Raw genomic sequence first — 19,879 nt, 5'->3', positions numbered from 1 at the left:
AAACAATTCAACTTTTTCAAATTCCAAAACAAAAATAATATTAAAAAATATATTCTAACAATATTTTATTCAACTTTTTAACTTTAATCTCATCTCATCTCTGAAAACAAACGAGCCCTAAATGTCCGTGAAATGTAAAATATAGTTAAATTTTGTATAAATGACCTATATTGGACTAGCTAAAAACTTTCAGTTTAGACTTTGAGTTACAGTAACTCTAAATGAATTTTTAAAGTTGTAGAGTTATTATTCATCTATCAAACTCATATTTTATTCACAAAGAATCAACAAGGCTATATTATGTCCAAATTTTCCGAGAAATATTTTTGTAAACAAGGTTATACTATATATGTTGGATAATTAAGTTGATATAAAAAATAGTTGGGAAACAATAATTTTAAGTAAAATTAATTAAATTATTAATTAATATATAGAGTGTAGTTGTAAAACATAAAAAAGAATTTATTAAAAAATATTATTATAAAAATACATAATTTTATATTATTATTTTAATTTTAAGATGGATAGTCCAATATAGATTAATATCTTCAATGGCTTTAGTTTTAGCCAAAACCTCAGATTAAAGCTATTTGGTTCTAGATGGGAAAAAGATTGTCCACAAGAGGAGGCAGTCTCATATATTAAAAGATGTTGCATGTTGCAACTTTATAGTTATTTGGTTGTGCAATGCCTCGATTTTGATAGTTTTGTCGTCAGATTATCTTAGAAATATATATTTTTTTGTATACATTTACATTTCTATCTTGATAATATGATGTACCTATCAGTTCAGTTTAGTTTAGCTTTACCATTTCAGATGTAAGTATAAATACACTACATGACGTGTATATTTCGGTTGTAAGAATAAAGTTTACTTATAAGATCAAGATATTTTCCTCTCTGTTCTACTTCTCTCTCTATTCTCAAAAGCATTTTTCCATTTCTGTATCTCAATTTCTCAAAAACACCATGGCAGAATTTCATCTTTTCTTTTTTTTTTTTTTTGTTTATATATTAGGTTTGGTGGGCTTTTCGTGTTAATAAGTTGATCAAACTTGATTTTCTACGTGCCTTGTTAGGAACATGCAATAAGAAAAAACTAGAGCAAAAACTTGAAATCAACGACACAAAATTTACATGGACGTTCATGTCCACATCCACAAAATTCATGCAAATGATTTTTTTCCGGATGATAGTAAAAGATACAGTGTGGCGAGTGTACAAATGTTTAATATAATATATAGTAAACCCTAATTAGCGGGTCGGATTGAATTAAGAGCCGAAAAAGGGGGTCAAAAAATTTTCGGTGCCCTTTTTAATATATAAAATGTATATTCATCCCTTAGAAACGATGAATTGATGCAAATTTGAGTTTGAGTTGATAATTGGACACATGGTCCTTCACAACATAAAAATTTCAAAGAATTAGTGCATTGAGTTACTGCCTTCTTCTTGTATCACAAATCTTTCGCTTGTTCTACCCTTTCCAAATTCACTATCTAAGAGAAAATTAGAAGGAAAAAAATCATGTTAATGGAGGTTGAATTCCTGAGCCTCCACTTCAACCCAGTTGAAGCTGGATGTCGGAATCGTCTATGGTCTCCTCTATAATGCCAATGCAAGTTCCTACAGACTTTCCCATGGACATGGCCTCTGCAAGCTTAGCTCGTGCTAATTCATGGCGCCGCAAAAGTAGGACTGTATTCAGTACAGACCATCTGACTTGGGAATCCGCTTTCTTCTGTGTGAAGGCCAAGCTTTTGAGTAGCATGTCCAACTGTTCCATCATTAACGATCAAGTTCAATTAATAATATCTATAATTTGCTTACTGTGTCAAATAAGTAAGAAGTAGTACAAACCTTGTTAATGTCAGCAAGGCCTCCCTCAGCAATTCCATATAAAAGATACTCAGCCGCCACACCCGCCAGTGCTATACATGAGAATCTGTTCAGTGTCTGAAAAACAAAAGGATTTGTTTCCAGGGAGATAAAACTCATTATTTTCAATCAGAAAACTAAATATTTTTTAAGAGTAACATTAAATGAAATATGTTACAGGCATGTATATATATATATATAAGCTTTAAGAATGCTGTGACATACTGTAGCAGATACTTTTCCTGCATTAACCTGCATGACATGGAAGGGGAGGTAACATTCAGTAACAAGAAGGCAAAACACTATTTATATTGGTAATAAAGATTTATTTTTTATATATTTTTTAAGAATATAGCGGCTATCAAGTTATAAGTTTGTATACAGCAGCATTCAGCTTGCTCATTAGAACTAACCGAACCCCCTCCAATGAAACCTTTTGAATTCCACTTTTACATAGACCACTTCCCTTATCAAAGGTTAAGCTGCTATTGTTTAGCCATGCTTGATTAAATCTAAGCATCACCAGGTCCTATGCATCAAATCAATGGATCAGACCAATCCCAAAGAATCTATTCTAAAAAAATGCCACAATCTCTGTATGTAAAGTTCTATTATTTATTGTTTGATCAATGATACCGTGACAGTATCCAACATACTTGTTACTTTTAGGTATACCAATTGGGTAAGGGACACAACTCCGTTACCTCAATGGCTACAAGATCTTATCAACACCCATGAATGATAAATTATATATCAAATTGCCGAAATGGAAAGACTGGATGTTATCATATAACTTTGTGTCGACAAAGTTAATGAGTTGAGTAGCAGACTTGACCTGCTGACAGTTGCCACAGGTTTAACCTGTGACAACAAAGACAATAGACAATAACTCCCTCAAGTCAACTTGTGACATGACCCAAAAGAGCTTTGAGCTCTGCTACAAAGTCAGATCCGATTCATAGCAACTGGTTCTGGATAAAAGCAGCAGAGCCATGGCATCATCAAGTGCCTTTAGTTGTGAAGGAACATGAAATGAAACCTGACCTTCCATAAAATAAGTATATAACTTAATAGAACCCAAAACAGCAGCGAGACAGAAAACAGAATAGGAACAGAAGAAATTAAGTAATTAAAATCAGATTAAAGAAAACAAACTCACTTCTTCAACAAATTCAAAATCCACAAAAGCAGTCCCAGCTTGAACATTTAGAGATCCTTCCTTCTTCAAAGCTTCCAAACTAGTTAGTGTGTATCCCTTGGGAAGAATACCCACTAAGTAAGCGATTAAGAAATGACCAGCTTCATGCTGCACATGAGGTCCATATTGACATGACAAACAGTTCTAAAACTTATCAGAAGATAGGTAATATACTGTAATGAACATACAACACGATAATCTTACAGAACAAAGCAGCCTTGAACATGTTATGGCCTTTGAAACAAGAACATAGCATGAATGTCATCACCAAATAAATGTAGAATGGTCTCAGCATATTGTTATTGGATGGTTATTCCTATAAAAACAAAATGAACAAATGCAATGCACTGCCACACAATGAGAGAGAGGAATCTTACTTGAACAACCCTATTGTGGTACTTCTGACTAAATGTGTGGCCAATTGTATCAAGAACCAAGCTACCAACACCTCCATCAAAAGAGACCTAGAAACAACCAATATTTTAAGATTCTAGTATTAGTATGGTAAAGACAATTCGACCTTGTCTCCACTGTCAGTGATTTAAGCAACACGTGACTGGGTGAGTCGGCCAATGAAATAATTTTAAATGCCTCCAAGAATAACACAACATATTGGTACTCAGCCAAAAACACACAATTTCAGAATAAAACAAGTCCTTGGAACAAAGTTTCAGAAAAGGATCTTGGGTAGAGAGAGAGAGAGAGAGAGAGAGAGAGAGAGAGAGAGAACGGAATTACTGAATCCAGTGTCCATAGAAACAGCAGCCCCAGAGAAAAATATAGAACTTTTTGTGGGCTAAAGTCAAGCACATTCCAGGCAGCAAGCCCTCCCAGAGCAGCAGCAAGTTGCAGGTTTCTTTCTATTGAACCAAGTGTTGCATCCACCGGTGACAAAAGAGACGATGCTTCGATTCCATTCAGCCTCAATTCATCCAAGGAATAAAGTCTTTGGGGCACCTGCATCATTGACTCTCTTGTATGATGAAGAACCTATCTTTACCAACTTTGGACAAGTAAACAAGGAGAACAACTATCTACTAGCGACATGCAGATACATAAAAGTCTATAACAATGAATTACAATTCTATTTCCGAATCATAAATCAGACTACAACTTCGCCAATTTGCAGCTAGACTCATCCAAGATTGCAAAGACAATTTTCCTCTATTTTACATCAAGATGATTCTGCTAACTACATTAACGTTGCAGAAACTTAAAAATTTCCTTTGCCACCGCAATTTCTAAAAATTCATCCAAAACAACAACCAGGAACTAACTCTCACAGACCTGTCTAGCACCCCCAAAGCATCGAAGCCCCCAGGCTTGCCTTGCAAATCCTTAGCAAGTGAGAGTGCTGCCCTGTCGTCGTCCACGGCCAGCTTCTTATCCAGTTGCTCCAAAGCCTGTCGCCTCGAGACACCAACCTCAGACGAGCATATGATACTGAATGTTGTGAGTCTCAGTTGCGGCCGACATGACAAACCAGCATAATAGGCCACAGTTCCCATCCAAATAAAACTCAAAAGAAGTCAATTCAGTAAATAACCCAGCATGTTTAAGACATTGTTTGCAGTATTCGTTCTCAACCACTCAAAAAAAAATAAAAGGATATATCATTTACATCATGAAATAAAAACAATATAAATTAATTATATATAAGTATCTTCATATTTATAAAGAATCCCATTATACAGTGAATAACATTTGACTAAAATGGAATTTACCCAGAAAATAAGTATACAGAGCAAATGATCTACTCAATGGATTCAGCAATTTCATTCCAGAAATATAACGTAATCCAATTCAAAACGAAATGGATTGAATTATTGGTCTATCTATTCATATGAAAAATAATGTATTTATAAAAGCATTAAGATTATTTTCTATAATTAACCAAACGCACCCCCATGCTCTGCTTTGTTTTTTTTTTTTTTTTTTTTTTTTTTTTTTTACGACTCCAGCTTGGAAAAGAAAATATCAGTTAATATAATATCCCACCCAGAAAATTTAAAAAAATATTCATATGAATTTTTATCTTTACGTTAAAAATGGAAGCCCATCAAATTTTAAATATATTGCGAGTTGCCTTAGCAATTGGCTTCGATTCTCGGACTATTTTTCCAATTATCTATTTACGACGTCTGTTCATGAGATTTTTAAGTGACTATTTAATTTAAAAATTCCAAGATAGATCCGATGTAACGGATAATAATACACTTACTAGTTACTACCCTATGTAATGGATAATAATACTTTTACTAGCCCGAGATTCAAAAATGAAAAGCTTGTGAGAGAAGTCTCTCAGAAGCTCAGTTCCTCCATCACACCCAATAACTCAATCCCCCTCCCCAAATCTCAAGCCCTAAACGGGTTAGTAGAGGATAGTAAAGATATCATTAATTTTTCAAAAACATGTTATGTTTTCCATTTGAGACTTGTGGCACAGTCAAATTAATAAAGAGTTAGCCACAAGGCCATAACTACTAGTATGAACAACTCACTTATCAATGGTCTTATTCTGTAATGAATAGAGCTGTTTTTCTTCCAACAGACTTCATGCCTGATTTTAACATCATTTCATTGGGTTGTTAATGTGACAATGAATTACTTAGATTACTAACCGCTGTTTTTATTTTCAGAATATGTTTCAGGTTGGGATTCACAAAGGTCGAGTCCGAAACTCAAGTGAGATGTGCTGCACTACTGAATACGGCATTTCGTATTTTATATATAAAAAAGCTAAAGTCAGGAGGTGTTTTTAATGGTATTGTAATTTTTTTTTTAAAAAATGTTTATAGGTATAAAAAATGAAAAATAAAATAAGGCCTTATCGGGACCTCAGTTTAGGCTTGTAGCATGTGTACATATATATATATATATATATATATATAAGGTACAGCATTTTGCATCGTCGTCAGGAAGAGCCAAATGAAGACAAACAGATGCATGGCAATCAGGCAATGGACGGTTTAGTTTATTTTGCATAGACACAGCATTCAAGGAAAAGAAATTAACGCGGTATGTTGCTTCGGCTTAAAACACTGTCAACATTCATCAGCATCGCCGCCACGAAGCAGTAGCACCGTCCACATTCCGCACAATTGTTTTTATTTATAGCCAACTTGTAGCGCCTCGCCCGCCAATCCCCAGAGTCCAAACCCCAGACAACGAAAACACCACAGGATAATACGCAGTTATGCTCAGAAGCCAAATCATTACAATAGTTCTGCTGATTGATTAGCTTGACTACCATTGTGTTTTGCAATCACCATTCTCCAAGGTTGAAAGGCTGGGAGGATAGATGAGAAAAAACTTCCTCGCACGCCATACACATATAGCACAGTAACTCAAAATGCCTATTCAAGGAGAGATGGAAAACGCAGAGAAAAAATCACGAGATCCCCAAACAGCTGACGACGAACTTCATCGAGTAAACCTCTCAACTACATCAAAACCAATCTCTCAAATGGATACTTGTATCCAGTGTGTCACCCTATAATCATATTTGGTTGAGGAAATCTGTTGAGAATTGGTAAAGATATAGACAGGGCCTGAACAGTTGCAAAAGTCGATAAATTCTTTTCATTGACAAAAAGGTACCATCAAATTTCATATGACAAAAGGAGGAAATTGCAATGCACATATACATTACACAATTAAGCTAGCCCTAGAACTCCTGAGAAGCAGATCCAATCTCACCCTTCCCTTTCCCAACCTTCTTGGGCAGAAGAGTCTGGTGGATATTAGGCAGTACACCTCCATTGGCAATGGTAACAGAGCCCAAAAGCTTGCTCAGCTCCTCATCGTTTCTCACTGCAAGTTGGATGTGCCTCGGCACAATTCTGTTCTTCTTGTTGTCTCTCGCCGCGTTACCGGCAAGCTCCAACACCTGAACATACATCAAACACCATAATTAGACTCGCATCAAAAGTGAAACCCAATTGAGTTTAAAAGAAGATCAACCAACGAAGATAAGTCCACAAAGGAGCGCAAAAAGCATTTGATAATCTAATTTCAAAATCCAATCCCCACAAAAATCACTAAATTAAAATCCCAAACACCCATTCCAAACGTAAAACATCAGAACTCAAACAAACCCTAAAATCATACACGAGCATATTTTGGCCCAGCCATCAAAACCAAAATAAATCAGAACCAAAAAGAAGAAACGGACCTCAGCGGCGAGGTATTCGAGAACGGCCGAGAGGTAGACGGGAGCTCCGGCACCAACACGCTCAGCATACTTACCAGCCTTGAGAAATCTAGCGATTCTCCCCACCGGGAACTGAAGTCCAGCCTTATGCGACCTAGACACCGACTTCGAGGCCTTCGGCTTGCCCCTCCCACCCTTGGTCGACCCACCTCCGCCACCTCCACCCGTCGAACTCATCTCTATGCTGAATAATCGAACTCCAAATGGACCTCACGAATCGACGAAACGTGTTGCAAATAAAGCCCCCAAACCCTACCACTTCCGCCAAATTTTCCCTGTGTGATGTGAGACTTGGAGCGTGTGGAAGACGGGGTTAGATTTATATAGGCAGTGAGAGCACAAGTTGATTGGCTGAGAGGGCACTCACGCGGATCGCCAACGTGGCATCTACTCTTTGAAGATTCGCGGGAATAGCTTTAGGAATCGGAGTGTTCGATTTTTCGCGGTCTCTTTGGAGTCGGTGTGACATATTCTAAAACGACGTCGGTCGGTGCTTCACATGTAACACCCATCGTTTTTCGTCTTACCAAATATATGGATATTTTTGTCCCTTTTCTTTTAAATGAGAAATCAATGAAGATTACTTATTTTTTTTTATTTACGCATTAAATAAAATTTGATATGAAAATCTATCACATCAACTAACCTAAAAAATAGTTATGTTTAGCTATAAAAAAAAAAATTTATTTTTAATTTTTTTTATAGCTAATATCTTAAAATAAATTGTATATATACATACCAATTTTTATATAAGAGAATTTAGTAATCATGGTAAGTCTTGAAATCCAAAAATGGGTAACAGAAATAGTTTAGCCAATGAGAAGTTTTTTTGGCATTTTGTTGTTAATTTCTTAAGGTGTTTGGCTAGTAAAGGTAAGCTCAAATTAATGTAAATTTGTTGGCAAAAATTGGATAATTATATTCCAGAAAAGTTAAAACTATCCTTTTAAGAAATAGAATTGTCGCCCAAAAGTTTCATAATTAGTGCAAAGTGTCATATTTTTTTTAAAGTATTAATCACGTCTATCTTATATTAAAAAAAAAAAATCCACTCAAAAATTAATGAGAAGTATTTTTGTTACAAAAATATTTTACAAAAATAAATTCATAAATTGACGTGTTTTATAAATTTCATATGTTAGATTTTAAAACTATTTTTATTTAAAAGTAAAATCTAACGTGTCATATAAACTCATGTCCGTTTATATTTTGTAGGTTTATTTTTGTAATATCTCTTTATAGGTTTACTTTTGAGGGAGAGAAGCTCATCGGCAAGGGTGGCACGACTAGTACAATGGGGGGAGAGAGAGGCGGCACGATGGGGGAGAGAAAGAAAAGAGGAGGGAACTAAGGTTTTGGGCAACATATCCTAGCCCTACATCTTAGTGTTCTTAACTTAAATCCAATGGTGGAAATAAATCCAACGGTGGAGATAAATCCAACTGAAATAAAATACTAATAGAAAATAAAGAGTAGAAATAATTACAAAGGGAAATACATTAAGTTTTAAAACCAAACTCTTTATTCTTGAGTCAAATAAATAATATTTTTTATCATAAAATAAAATGATGAGTTTTTATAAATATTTTTAAGGAAAATAAATTCATCTAAATAAATGAAGTTTTTGACGTAAAATAAATAACTAAGCATGGTAAATATCTCCAAGAGAAATAAAATCATAAATAAAATAAATTTGTAAAACTATAACGTTTTTGGGGGCTCCAAACAATAATTGACTTAAAAATTTAAGCATGGTCCAATAATACTAAAAATACCTCATTTATATAATTTTAGACTTTTAAAATATTTAGAAGATTTTAAAACACTTGACTCAATTTAAAATCATCCGCTTAATGTCCGAAATCTAAGAGAGAAAAAATATAAGTCCAATTTTTAAATTTTTAAATCTTACCTTTTGCGGGGTGGCAAAAAGTCGCCGCAAAAATACATTTTTACCAAAGAATTTTAGATCGTCGGAGGTGATCTCGCTAGACTAGCTTGATTTATTTTCCACAGACATTCTTTGTGTGATCATGCCTGTATTTTCCATGGTGGTGTGCAGTGTAAAAGAAGTTCATGGGAAAAGACTACAAATCGAAGAAACCCAAAAGAAAAGAAAGCGAAACGAAAAGAGGTATTGAGAGTTGGTCCATCCATACATGCATGCAACACAAATTATAAGAAAAATGCTGCATGGTCATGAGAGAGAGTGATCTGTGTGTGTGTGTTAATTATATATAGGTTTGAAGGGGGAATGGATAATGGACAAGAATCCAAAAACTACTGTTTCTAGCCTTGTAATTATCGACCCAGCGCCTGCCAATGCTTCCAAAGCTCTCCCAGAACGTAGCCCTTTTTTACAGTAATGTTCATTGAAAGTAACATCGGCATGTGGTTCATGCATGAATCATATTTTGCAATACTATTTCGTTTCAAACAAAAAATGATTGGTCTATTAAGACTAAAAATCCTATTATTATTATTATTATTATTAGCATTTCCTTTATTTATTATATGAGTATTGGTTGCTTTAGCTAAAATAAATCATAAAATAATATCATGTGACCCTTTTCCTTTATTTATTATATGAGTATAGTACGACTTTATTATAATTTGAGTCATGTTATAAACAAGAAAGTGGGATTATCAGAATAAAACGTAAGTAGTGTATTTTTTTTTTCTTTTTTATAATTCTAATTTGTTTGTAATCTCACAGCACAGCTCACTAAATTTTTCACCACCATGGCCAACCCAAATTCCAATGTCAAAAAGTCGAAGTCAGTTCTCCGATTGAAATGATGATATTCTTGTGTTAATTCACTTAATTGTAATGTTGCTATAATTTGTCCTTAATAGTTTATTGTGTTATCATGATCTTTTATTTAAATTATGTGACAACTTGTAATATTTTTTAGATGATCAATTTGTATTTTTAGAATAGTTTTATCTTAATTTGTATTATTGTAATATCTTAGTTATGATTATTAGTTCCAACTTAATAGTATATATAATTTGTATTATTGTAAATTATTTTTTTATTTGTATTTTTTTAGTTAATTTTTGGGCAAAAAATGACTCAAAAATAGGTTATAGGTCAGTTTGGCCCATTACAGTGTTCTAGGCCGAGGGCTCTTTTTTTTTTTTTTGTGAGGGGCAGAAGGGGGGTGCGGGGCGGATGGTGGCATCCGAACAGGATACCCTACCCCCCTTGTGCGGGGGTGGGAAAGAGGCTTTCCCGGCCCATAGGGTGTAGGTAGCACCCCTAAGTTGGAAGTTTTGGTTTTGGCTAAATGAGCTCAAGTTGATTTTCCATGATTTTTGTTTCAATCTCAGTTTTGGCTATTCTCTGTCCTTGTAGGGGAGAGTCTTGGATGCTCTTAGTTTTTATTCTTCGAGTTGTGTCAGATTTTGGGTCAAGAAGTTTTGTCTCTCTTTGGACCTGTATGTTAGAACAATTATCTCTTACAAGTTAAGTTCATGCTTTCACCTTTGTTTCTAGGTGTTTTTACTTGGAATTATGCAATATGTTTCAAAGTACCTGAGCTGTCTTTTGCTTTTGCAGCTGTTCTGCTAGGATTGCTATAACTATATACTCTACAATAAAGGGAATTGATTGTCATGTCTTATGGTAGTTTTCGGTGGGTAAAATGAATTAAATTGCTACATTTTGGACTATGAAAATATTTTGAGTTGGAATTGTTGAATGTTGTTACTTATTATATACTCATTTTGGTTCACGAATGTATCACAACTCATTGATATCATTTCATTTCTATTACAGTAATTGAAAGTTGTTTATAGTAGCAACGCTGTAAGAGATTGAATGCAGATTTTGAATGAATGATATACCATATCCCTAGTTTGTGGTATTGTATTTTTTTTTCTAATGTAAGACTATTTGCAGCGAGATATATTTGCTACAAATAGTTTTTTTCTATAGCAAATAGTTATTTGCAACGAATGGTATCACCTTATTAATAAACATATTTAATAGCTTACACAATAGCAACTAATGTACATTTTATCGTGAAAATATTATATTATAGAAGTCACATATCGTGTGCATCTTTCTCCAACTTATATAAAAAGTTTATCGAGGTTATTGTTAAAAAGCAAGACTAATCTCTAATATGCATGAATACAAGTTAATTCCACTTGCTTAATCATATATATTTTAATTTCACCAATATTGTAGGTTTTATTTAAATACCTTGTAGATGTGATGATTTATTCTATTCAATGTTACTCTTAAACAAAATCTTACAGAATATTCATATTAATTAGTTTTACTTGTAAAACTCGTTAATTTTAACTAAAAGAAAAGGAAATTTGTTCCAAATTATTGCAAGATGACTTTTAGATCCGTTTAGATGTTGAATTGAGTTTTTTATAAATAATAATAAGTTGAGATAGTGGAGTGAGTTTTGTGAAGCTCACCGAAGATGAGTTTAGATATGTTTTGATGTTAATGTGAGTTTAGATGTATTTATGAGAAGTTGAAAAAAGTTGTGGGTTCTGCATGTAAAGAGGTGTTGAGTTGAAAAAGGTTGTGGGTCTTATGTGTAAATATGTTTTGGGTTGAGTTAAGACTTCGTTTGAATTCTTAAATAAGCTTAGCTAAGGCTTTATTCAAGGATATTGAATTGATCTCAATATCTTCCAACATCCAAACGGAGCCTAAAAAGTATGTAATGTGAATGGTATGTAGTGTAAAAGCTTAATTCAAGTATACTTTGATCTTAGTATCAAAAGTAACACAATCTGAGAAATGGAAGTTTTTTATCGATTCAATGAATAAAACTGCTCATAATCTTTTTTATTTATATTATTTTTTATAATCTCATGATCTACTATTAATGAATAATTCTATTCTAAAGTCTTTACACCATAAATTATTGATGTGACATAATTTAATTTTAAAAATTTGAATTTTACAAATTAAATTATGCAATGTGGATGGTGTGTGGTGTAAAGGCATTGAAATAACATTTCTCGATATTAAATGATTGGAAATTTTTTTATGTTTATCAAACAATTGTTTGATATCATTTAATGAAATGTTGAGAGAATGGTGATTAGAATATCATTTTGCTTTGATTAGTATTGTGTGAGGAGTTATGTTGTGTACAAGCTGCTAGTGTAACACAGCACTTACGGTGAGATTAATTATATTAAAAAAATGAGTTTATAAATATTTTTTTAACTAAGTTGATGTGATGGACATCCATATTAGTAGTATAATTGATATGTCAATAAAAAAAGACTTGCAAATATAAGGGATTAGTGTTTCCATGAGTGATGCATTTTGCATTTTTTGCTCCTTCTCCAAAATGTACATACAATGCCATGTTGCATTAGATATTTGCAGATGTTTGATAGCTGACTAGTTTTTTTAAAAAATATGGCTTAGTCTTAGGCCTAGTTTTGTTATTGAGAATATTTTTAGAATATTTAGCTATTATTTATTATTTTTTATTATTTTTTATTATTATTTATTAATATTTAATATTCTGTTATTATTTTTTCACTATTATTTAGGTAATGGTTTAGAATACCCAACGACACCTAATATCAAGAGAGATGAAGAGAGCACGCGCATCTTTGATCTCTTTTTCACCTTTTTGGTATGAGAGTACCCTTATAACACCACAGGTCCACAGCCACACCACTTGGCACTGATAAAGTAAAGTGTCATACCCATTAAAAACAAAGGAAAAAATAAATAAATAAAAGACATCTCAAGAGCTTTGTGAAGAGCCACCCCTCTTGTAGGACTTCTCTTTTTTCTTTTTCTTATTATTATTATTATTATTATTTTAATTTTTTATAGGACTCTTGTAGAACTGCTCTTAAAGTTGCATGCCAAAAGCAAATTAATGGGTGCAAAAATGAACTTTACCTCAAAGTTAACAAAAAAGGAATTATGTGAGACAAACAAAACTCAACAGATAAATAGCATCCAATGTTTAAATAGGACAATTAGGTGAATGTGTTTTAATAGTATGCTTTTTCTAAATGATTTTTTTTTTTTTATCATAATATAAAGAGTAAGAAAAGAAAATTACACCTTGATCATATGATGAAATATGGTATCGATTTCGATACTTTGACACTCTAATTTGAAGTTTTAGTTGTAATATGCATGCGTCATTTATTTGCGTTAGACAATAGGTTTGATAAAATAATTTTAGTAGTAAGAGTTGGTCTTTAAGGTCTCGTTTGGATAGTAAAAGTGTTTTATTTTATCTCATCTTATGATTATAAATTTTTAAAATTTTCATATAAAATATAATAAATAATTCAATTTTTTTAAATTCTAAAATAATGATAATATTAAAAAATAATATTCTGACAATATTTTATTTAACTTTTAACTTTAATCTACTCATCTCATTTCATCTCATTATAAGATTCAAAAATGATCTAATAAAGTCTAGAATGATCTAATATTCTTCATGTGCATTCATATTTTTTTAAGATCTAATAATACTAAGGTCAAATCGATCATTTGGAGCTAAAAATGCGTGTGTGAGAAGGCACGGCCAAGTTTTTCATAAAAAATTGTCTTGGCTCCATAGACATTAAAATCTGAAGTTTCGATAAAATTTTAAAGATGAGATGAGAAGATATTAAAATTAAAATATATTTTTTTAATATTATTTTTACTTTAAGATTTAAAAAAATTAAATTATTTATTTTATTTTGTATGAAAATTTAATAAAGTTATAATGATTAGATAAGATGAGATGAGTTGAGATAAATTATAAAATCAAATGAGGCATTAAAGTGATTGACTTCATTAGAGAATGAGATGAGATAATAAATTTGTAAATAATAATAAAATGATTTGAGTTAAAATATTTTATTATGTTTTGAAAAATGAAAGAGAAAAATAGAATAAAAATATTATCAAGTTAAAATATTGTTAGAATATAATTTTTATTTTAAAATTTGAAAAATATTGAATTATTTTTTTTATTGTGTTTGAAAGTTGGAAAAAATTATAATGATTAGATTAATTAAAAAGTTGATGATTTAAAATTAAAAAGTATTTATATTTAACTAATGTTTAGAAAAAAAATTATAAGATATTTTTAGAAGAGATGAAATTTGATGGGTTCCCAAACGACTCTGAATCTTAAAGTTATTGTTTAAAGTCTATGCCTTGAAGTATTACTCTATGCCATGAAGTATTACATAGATAAATATATAAAGTGAGTTTTACCATGATTATAAGTATTTAATATTATTAAAAGGGTGCGGCTACTATGCAGCCTCATATTGACCGCTGGGCGGTAGCTACTATGCCGCCTCATATTGACTGCTGGGCTTACCGCCCAGCGTAAAAAGTTTTGTTTTGTTTTGTTTTTGTTTTCTTTTCACATTTTTTTAATATATTTAAATATTTTAAAAAAATAAAAAAATACATCAATACACTTAAAATCACTTCCTTAATCACTCAATAAAAAAAAAATTTTTTTTTGACCAGCAGTCAAATAGAGTGGGCAAAGTGAAGAGGCAAATTAGTGTTTTCCTTATTAAAAAGATCTACGTTGCCACGTTGGCAATAATAAGGTCGCGTTTGAATATTGAGCTGAATTGAGATGAGTTGAGTTCTTTATAAATAATAGTGAGTTGAGATGATAGAGTGAGTTTTGTGGAGCTTACATAATATGAATTTAGATGTATTTAAATGTTAAGATGAGTTTATTATATTTTTGAGAAGTTAAAAAAGGTTATGGATCTCGCGTATAAAGAAATGTTGAGTTGAAAAAAATTGTAGATCACACATGTTAGTAAATTAGTTTTAAATTGAGATTAATTTAATGATTTGACAGTTAAATATTTAGATATTAGATTTAATTTAAAATTAGACTGACAATCCTAATCACTAATGCATTACCTTAAAAGGCAATAATTACAACAAGAATAAAAAAGGAAACAAAGTTTCTTGTTTTTTTGGTTCACTAGAAAAAAAAAAAAAAGAAGCAATACCAACTACCAAGTTGTGTGGAAGTGCTTTATTCCTATCTAATTTGTTAAGAAAAAAACTACTTTGACTTCTAATTATATCGTTCAATTTGACTGATTGTCGAATTTTTTTATTTAATAATTAAAGAAGTAATTTTAAGTATATTTAAATATTTTATTTTAAAAAAATATTTAAATATATCAAAAAAATGTAAAAATAAATAAAAATAAAATATTAAAAATAAAAAGCAGTCAACTTTAGGGGATTACTTTGAACGACTCGTTTGTTAAGCAATACAATCAGAAACACAGAATGTAAAAGAAATGGGTAGGTGATGGAACAGATCAGAACCAAACAAATAGCTTAGCTAAAGCCTAAAGCCCCAAGTACCCCCCAACCCCTTCCCAAAGTTAGACAAAACTGCCTCTCCCTTTCAAAGGTACTTTCGTCGATTTAAAGCTGCCAAAAAGGGTACAAAAGTCATTCAGCATAGCTACAACAGAAGCCTCGACGAACTCCTTTTGTCACGTGCTCCGTCGTCTGCCGGAAGTACGGAATCCCCATGTTTATGTCTATATGAGTAGAAAAATGAATATAAAAATTTGATATTTGAAGATTATAGTGTTCAAATTTCGTGTATTCTATTTTAAAAAAATTATTAAATTTAAAATTTATATAAAAATTATTTTGTAATAATAAATCCTAATTTTTTTATGAGAATATAAAAGTCTTGCAAATTGTATCTAATATTATTTGAGTGATTAATCATTTTTTTTTCTCATTTTTTGTTTTGATTTGAAATCATCTCGTTTGTTTTTACAATTCATCTCATCTAATTATTATATTTTTTTAAAATTTTTACATAAAATAAAATAAAAAATTCAATTTTTTTAAATCTTAAAACAAAAATAATATTAAAAAAATATATTCTAACAATATTTTATTCGACTTTCAGTTTTAATCTCAATTCATCTTATTTTATTTGTAAAAACAAACGAGATATTTTAAGATTTAAAATCAAAAAGATAAAAATACAAAGTCTCATGTGAGTTTTTTTATTAATATTAATTATTTAATAAATATTATAGAGTTTATTTAATATATTTATTCCTCTCTTATTTAAATTTTAGCCCATTTATTATTAAAAAAAGGGTTAAAGAATTATGATAATCCATTTCCTTATAGAAACTGGTTATCTCTTTTTTAATTTGTTTTTCAAATAATAATTATAGTTTAGATGGGTAAGTCGCACTCTACAGTTCCCTTTCATCCGCTCGCTTTGTCGTCTCTCTCGTCGGCATTGACCCCAGTCGTACTTTAGCTTTTGTCTTTACATGTTTTCTAACGTGCGCAGTACGCTTCTATTCTTATCATTCACCTCCCCCTTCTCATTCTCTCTCTTGCCCTCTTCATGTCTGTTTTATTGCACTGAGATTTAACATTATCTTCCGAGGGGGAAAAGGACAGAGATTAGGGGCAGTTTGCTTTGGAGTGATGTGTTAAACAAGTGATCTTATTGAGAGAAAGAGATACTAGAAGTAAGAGCCTTTTTGGTTTTCAATATATGAGGGCTCGCCAAGTGGTTGTTTTATGGTTCTCAAGAAGGATCTGTAATTGGGGTGTTTCTTTGAGGTTTTTCTGTTGAGCCTTTTCTTTGAAGGACCAGTTTTGATGGCGGGGAGTAATGAAGTCAACCGCAATGAGTCCAAGGTAATATCTGGATTTATTCTTGATTTGTTCAATAGCCGGACTGCATATCTCTTGTTTTGTGAGAGTTCTTGATGATTATGGGTTCAAATATTGAAGCTTTTGATGGGTTCATTTCGCCTTTTGGGTTTCCTTGGGCATTGCTCTCTTGAAGTAGTGATTTTTCTTTTCGAAAGTTGATTTCTGTTTTCTTATCTTTTTATTGGACTAGTTTCGTTTGGGTTTGGGGCAGTTTCTTTTAGTTCATTGATGCTTCGAACTTTGGTTTCTGGGTGGTGCTTTTGTTCTTTAAAGTTGGATTTCCCCCTTATTTTGGTATGGTAGTGGGAGAGGCGTTTTTTCTTCTTTGTGGTTTTGCCCCTGAAACTTTTCATAGGATATTTGTTGTGCTCTGATTGAGTTATGTCTTCATTACTTGGTTGTCTTGGGTTGGGTTTGTTATTTTATTTTTAACAAGTAGAACTTTTGTATTGTTAATTCAGTTTTGTTTTTGGAGTTTTTGGGTTTTTCGATTGGATGTGAAGATCATGCTGTGAAGGAAGGTGGTTTCTTGCTTGTTTGTGAGTGTTGAGATTATGTTTCTGCACTGGATGGTCGAATATCAGCTGATTTTTCGGAGAATATGATTTTGGTTTGAAGATTGTGTCGAAATGGTTTCTTGCTCATTTGTGGGGTAGGGTTATGTTGCGGCTGTTATTTTTGATTTCCCAATCAGTTGCATGTTGTTTCCTGATTTTTTTTAAAAAGGACAGAAAGTCTAGTGAACATAATACTTCCAATCATGGCAAAATGGTCCTCTATTTTATGATTAAATTGACTGTGATTTATTTCCGCTAGGTATATTTACTATTTTGTCATGTTAACCTATTATGCTGAATTGTGATGTTTTCTCATTTTTATTTCTTTCTTTTTCAACGTCTTTGTTTTTGCAAAGATGGTTGTACCTCTGAATACATGGGTCCTCATCTCCAATTTCAAGTTGGCTTACAATCTTCTTCGCCGCCCTGATGGTACTTTCAACCGGCACTTAGCAGAGTTCCTTGATAGGAAAGTACCAGCTAATGCAACATCGGTTGATGGGGTTTTCTCGTTTGATGTATTTATTAACAGAAGTACTAGCCTTCTTAGCCGGATCTATCGGCCAGCCCATGGGGAAGAACCTCAGATAAACATTGCTGATCTTGAGAAGCCCATGACTGCTGAGGTTGTCCCAGTCATAATCTTTTTTCATGGTGGAAGCTTTGCTCACTCCTCTGCAAACAGTACCATATATGACACTCTATGTCGCCGACTAGTGGGCATTTGTAAGGCTGTTGTGGTCTCCGTCAACTATCGCCGTGCACCGGAGAACAGGTATCCATGTGCCTATGATGATGGATGGGCTGCTCTTAACTGGGTTAATTCAAGGACATGGCTTCAAAGTAAGGACTCAAAGGTTCATATATACTTGGCTGGGGACAGTTCCGGAGGTAACATTGTACATCATGTTGCTTTACAAGCAGTAGAGTCAAACATTGAAGTTTTGGGTAATATACTGCTCAACCCAATGTTTGGTGGGGAAGAAAGAACTGAATCTGAGAAGCGATTCGATGGGAAATACTTCGTCACTATTCGAGACCGTGATTGGTATTGGAGAGCTTTTCTACCTGAAGGGGAAGATAGAGACCATCCAGCATGTAACCCATTTGGTCCAAAGGGTAAAATCCTCGAAGGAATTAAGTTCCCAAAGAGCCTTGTTGTGGTGGCTGGTTTGGACCTTATTCAGGACTGGCAATTGGCTTATGTCAAGGGGCTTGAGAAGGCTGGCCAAAAGGTGAAACTTCTATATCTGGAGAAGGCAACCATCGGCTTTTACTTGTTGCCTAATAATAACCACTTCTATACTGTCATGGATGAGATAAGTGCCTTTGTGGATTCCAACTGTTGATAGACTGAACTTTTGCCTGTAGGCAGCGATGCGTAACAAATGCTTGAATGCTTGACATTCCTGTTGGGGTATTTAAGAGGTTGTGTGTGGTAAATAAATTTGTTAGTAATACCACTTTCAATTGTCATGGCGTCACTGGTATTCTGCTTCGTTGGGGTTTGGTTTGTCTTCCTGGTATAAGGAGGGCCAGGCTTGATTGTTGGGTGCAAAAGGTATGGTTCAGCATGTAGCTGGATCAAGATGTTTTTTGTGGTGCATGTCCTTCTGTCCGGAAAACTACAGTTTTGGTTTGATGAAATTTCTGTGGCGGCTGGAGCCACCTGACTTAGTTTAGCAGATACTATGTTTATGATTACCCATTCTGCCTTCCAGCAATGCTGGGATGGATGGAAGACAAGAGTGATGGGGTACATTTGGTGGCCGATCAATTGGGATCGGTGCCTTGCTTGTGTTATTTTCTTGGTAATTGAAACGTTTTCCTTTGAATTGTCCATGGTTTGTAATCCTGTATCTTCGTACATATGTTCTAGCTTTGATATGAAGCGTTTGCTTCTTTGCTTTTTCCCTTTTTCCCCTTATTTTTCAGTGTAGGGAAGTTTTCTATGTTGTGTTCATGTTTGGCAGTGTACTTGTAATTGTAAATAGAATGCTAATGAACATTGACGATATTCTACTTAATTTTTGTCCCTGTACTTGTTCCTTGAATGCTTTGTCAATGCAGCAAAGACCTGTAGTGCAGCATTTCCTAGATGACAGACATAGTAGGGGGATTATTTAGGCTGGATTAAATAGAAAAATTTTACTCATTATCTCTACGTTACATCCTTATTTTTATTTTTTATTTTATATTATTTTTTTCTTTAAGAAGCATGTGGTATTGTGGTTAGGGATGATGAGTAGAATAATTTAATTAATTTAATAGAATAAAAAAAATTAAAAAAAAGAAACAGATGTGGTATGCCGTGTAGCAGCTGGATAGCAAAT

The 19,879-nt window shown here is 32.8% G+C and overlaps 2 protein-coding genes and 1 pseudogene across 2 annotated transcripts; 1 reads left to right on the top strand and 2 right to left on the bottom strand.

The window, feature by feature from the left end:
- Nucleotides 1-1,359: 1,359 nt before the first annotated feature.
- LOC121262406 lies at nt 1,360-4,665 on the bottom strand (annotated as a pseudogene).
- Nucleotides 4,666-6,635: 1,970 nt separating this feature from the next.
- On the bottom strand, nt 6,636-7,596 carry LOC121262405 (histone H2AX-like). The gene is made up of 2 exons (XM_041164877.1): nt 7,251-7,596; nt 6,636-6,965 (listed from the first exon to the last, which is right to left on the bottom strand). The coding sequence occupies exons 1-2, from the start codon at nt 7,464-7,466 to the stop codon at nt 6,744-6,746; spliced, it is 438 nt and encodes a 145-aa protein (XP_041020811.1). The 5' UTR covers nt 7,467-7,596; the 3' UTR covers nt 6,636-6,743.
- A 9,013-nt stretch (nt 7,597-16,609) lies between these two features.
- Nucleotides 16,610-19,573, top strand: LOC121262404 (gibberellin receptor GID1C-like). Its single transcript, XM_041164876.1, has 2 exons — nt 16,610-16,971; nt 17,903-19,573. Exons 1-2 carry the CDS (start codon nt 16,933-16,935, stop codon nt 18,893-18,895), a joined length of 1,032 nt encoding a protein of 343 aa, XP_041020810.1. The 5' UTR covers nt 16,610-16,932; the 3' UTR covers nt 18,896-19,573.
- The last annotated feature ends 306 nt before the right edge of the window (nt 19,574-19,879 follow it).

The sequence above is a fragment of the Juglans microcarpa x Juglans regia genome, chromosome 4S (assembly GCF_004785595.1).
Source record: "Juglans microcarpa x Juglans regia isolate MS1-56 chromosome 4S, Jm3101_v1.0, whole genome shotgun sequence".
NCBI classification, from domain to species: domain Eukaryota; kingdom Viridiplantae; phylum Streptophyta; class Magnoliopsida; order Fagales; family Juglandaceae; genus Juglans; species Juglans microcarpa x Juglans regia.
Note: the sequence above shows the minus strand (reverse complement) of the source record. Positions and strands in the feature narration are given on the sequence as shown.

Bases quoted from the DNA above. Each gene is read 5' to 3' on its own strand.
- LOC121262405 (XM_041164877.1), bottom strand. From the start codon at position 7,466: ATGAGTTCGACGGGTGGAGGTGGCGGAGGTGGGTCGACCAAGGGTGGG. The intron at 6,966-7,250 runs GTCCGTTTCTTC...ATGTATGTTCAG, and splicing joins TCGAATACCTCGCCGCTGAG to GTGTTGGAGCTTGCCGGTAA.
- LOC121262404 (XM_041164876.1), top strand. From the start codon at position 16,933: ATGGCGGGGAGTAATGAAGTCAACCGCAATGAGTCCAAG. The intron at 16,972-17,902 runs GTAATATCTGGA...GTTTTTGCAAAG, and splicing joins TCAACCGCAATGAGTCCAAG to ATGGTTGTACCTCTGAATAC.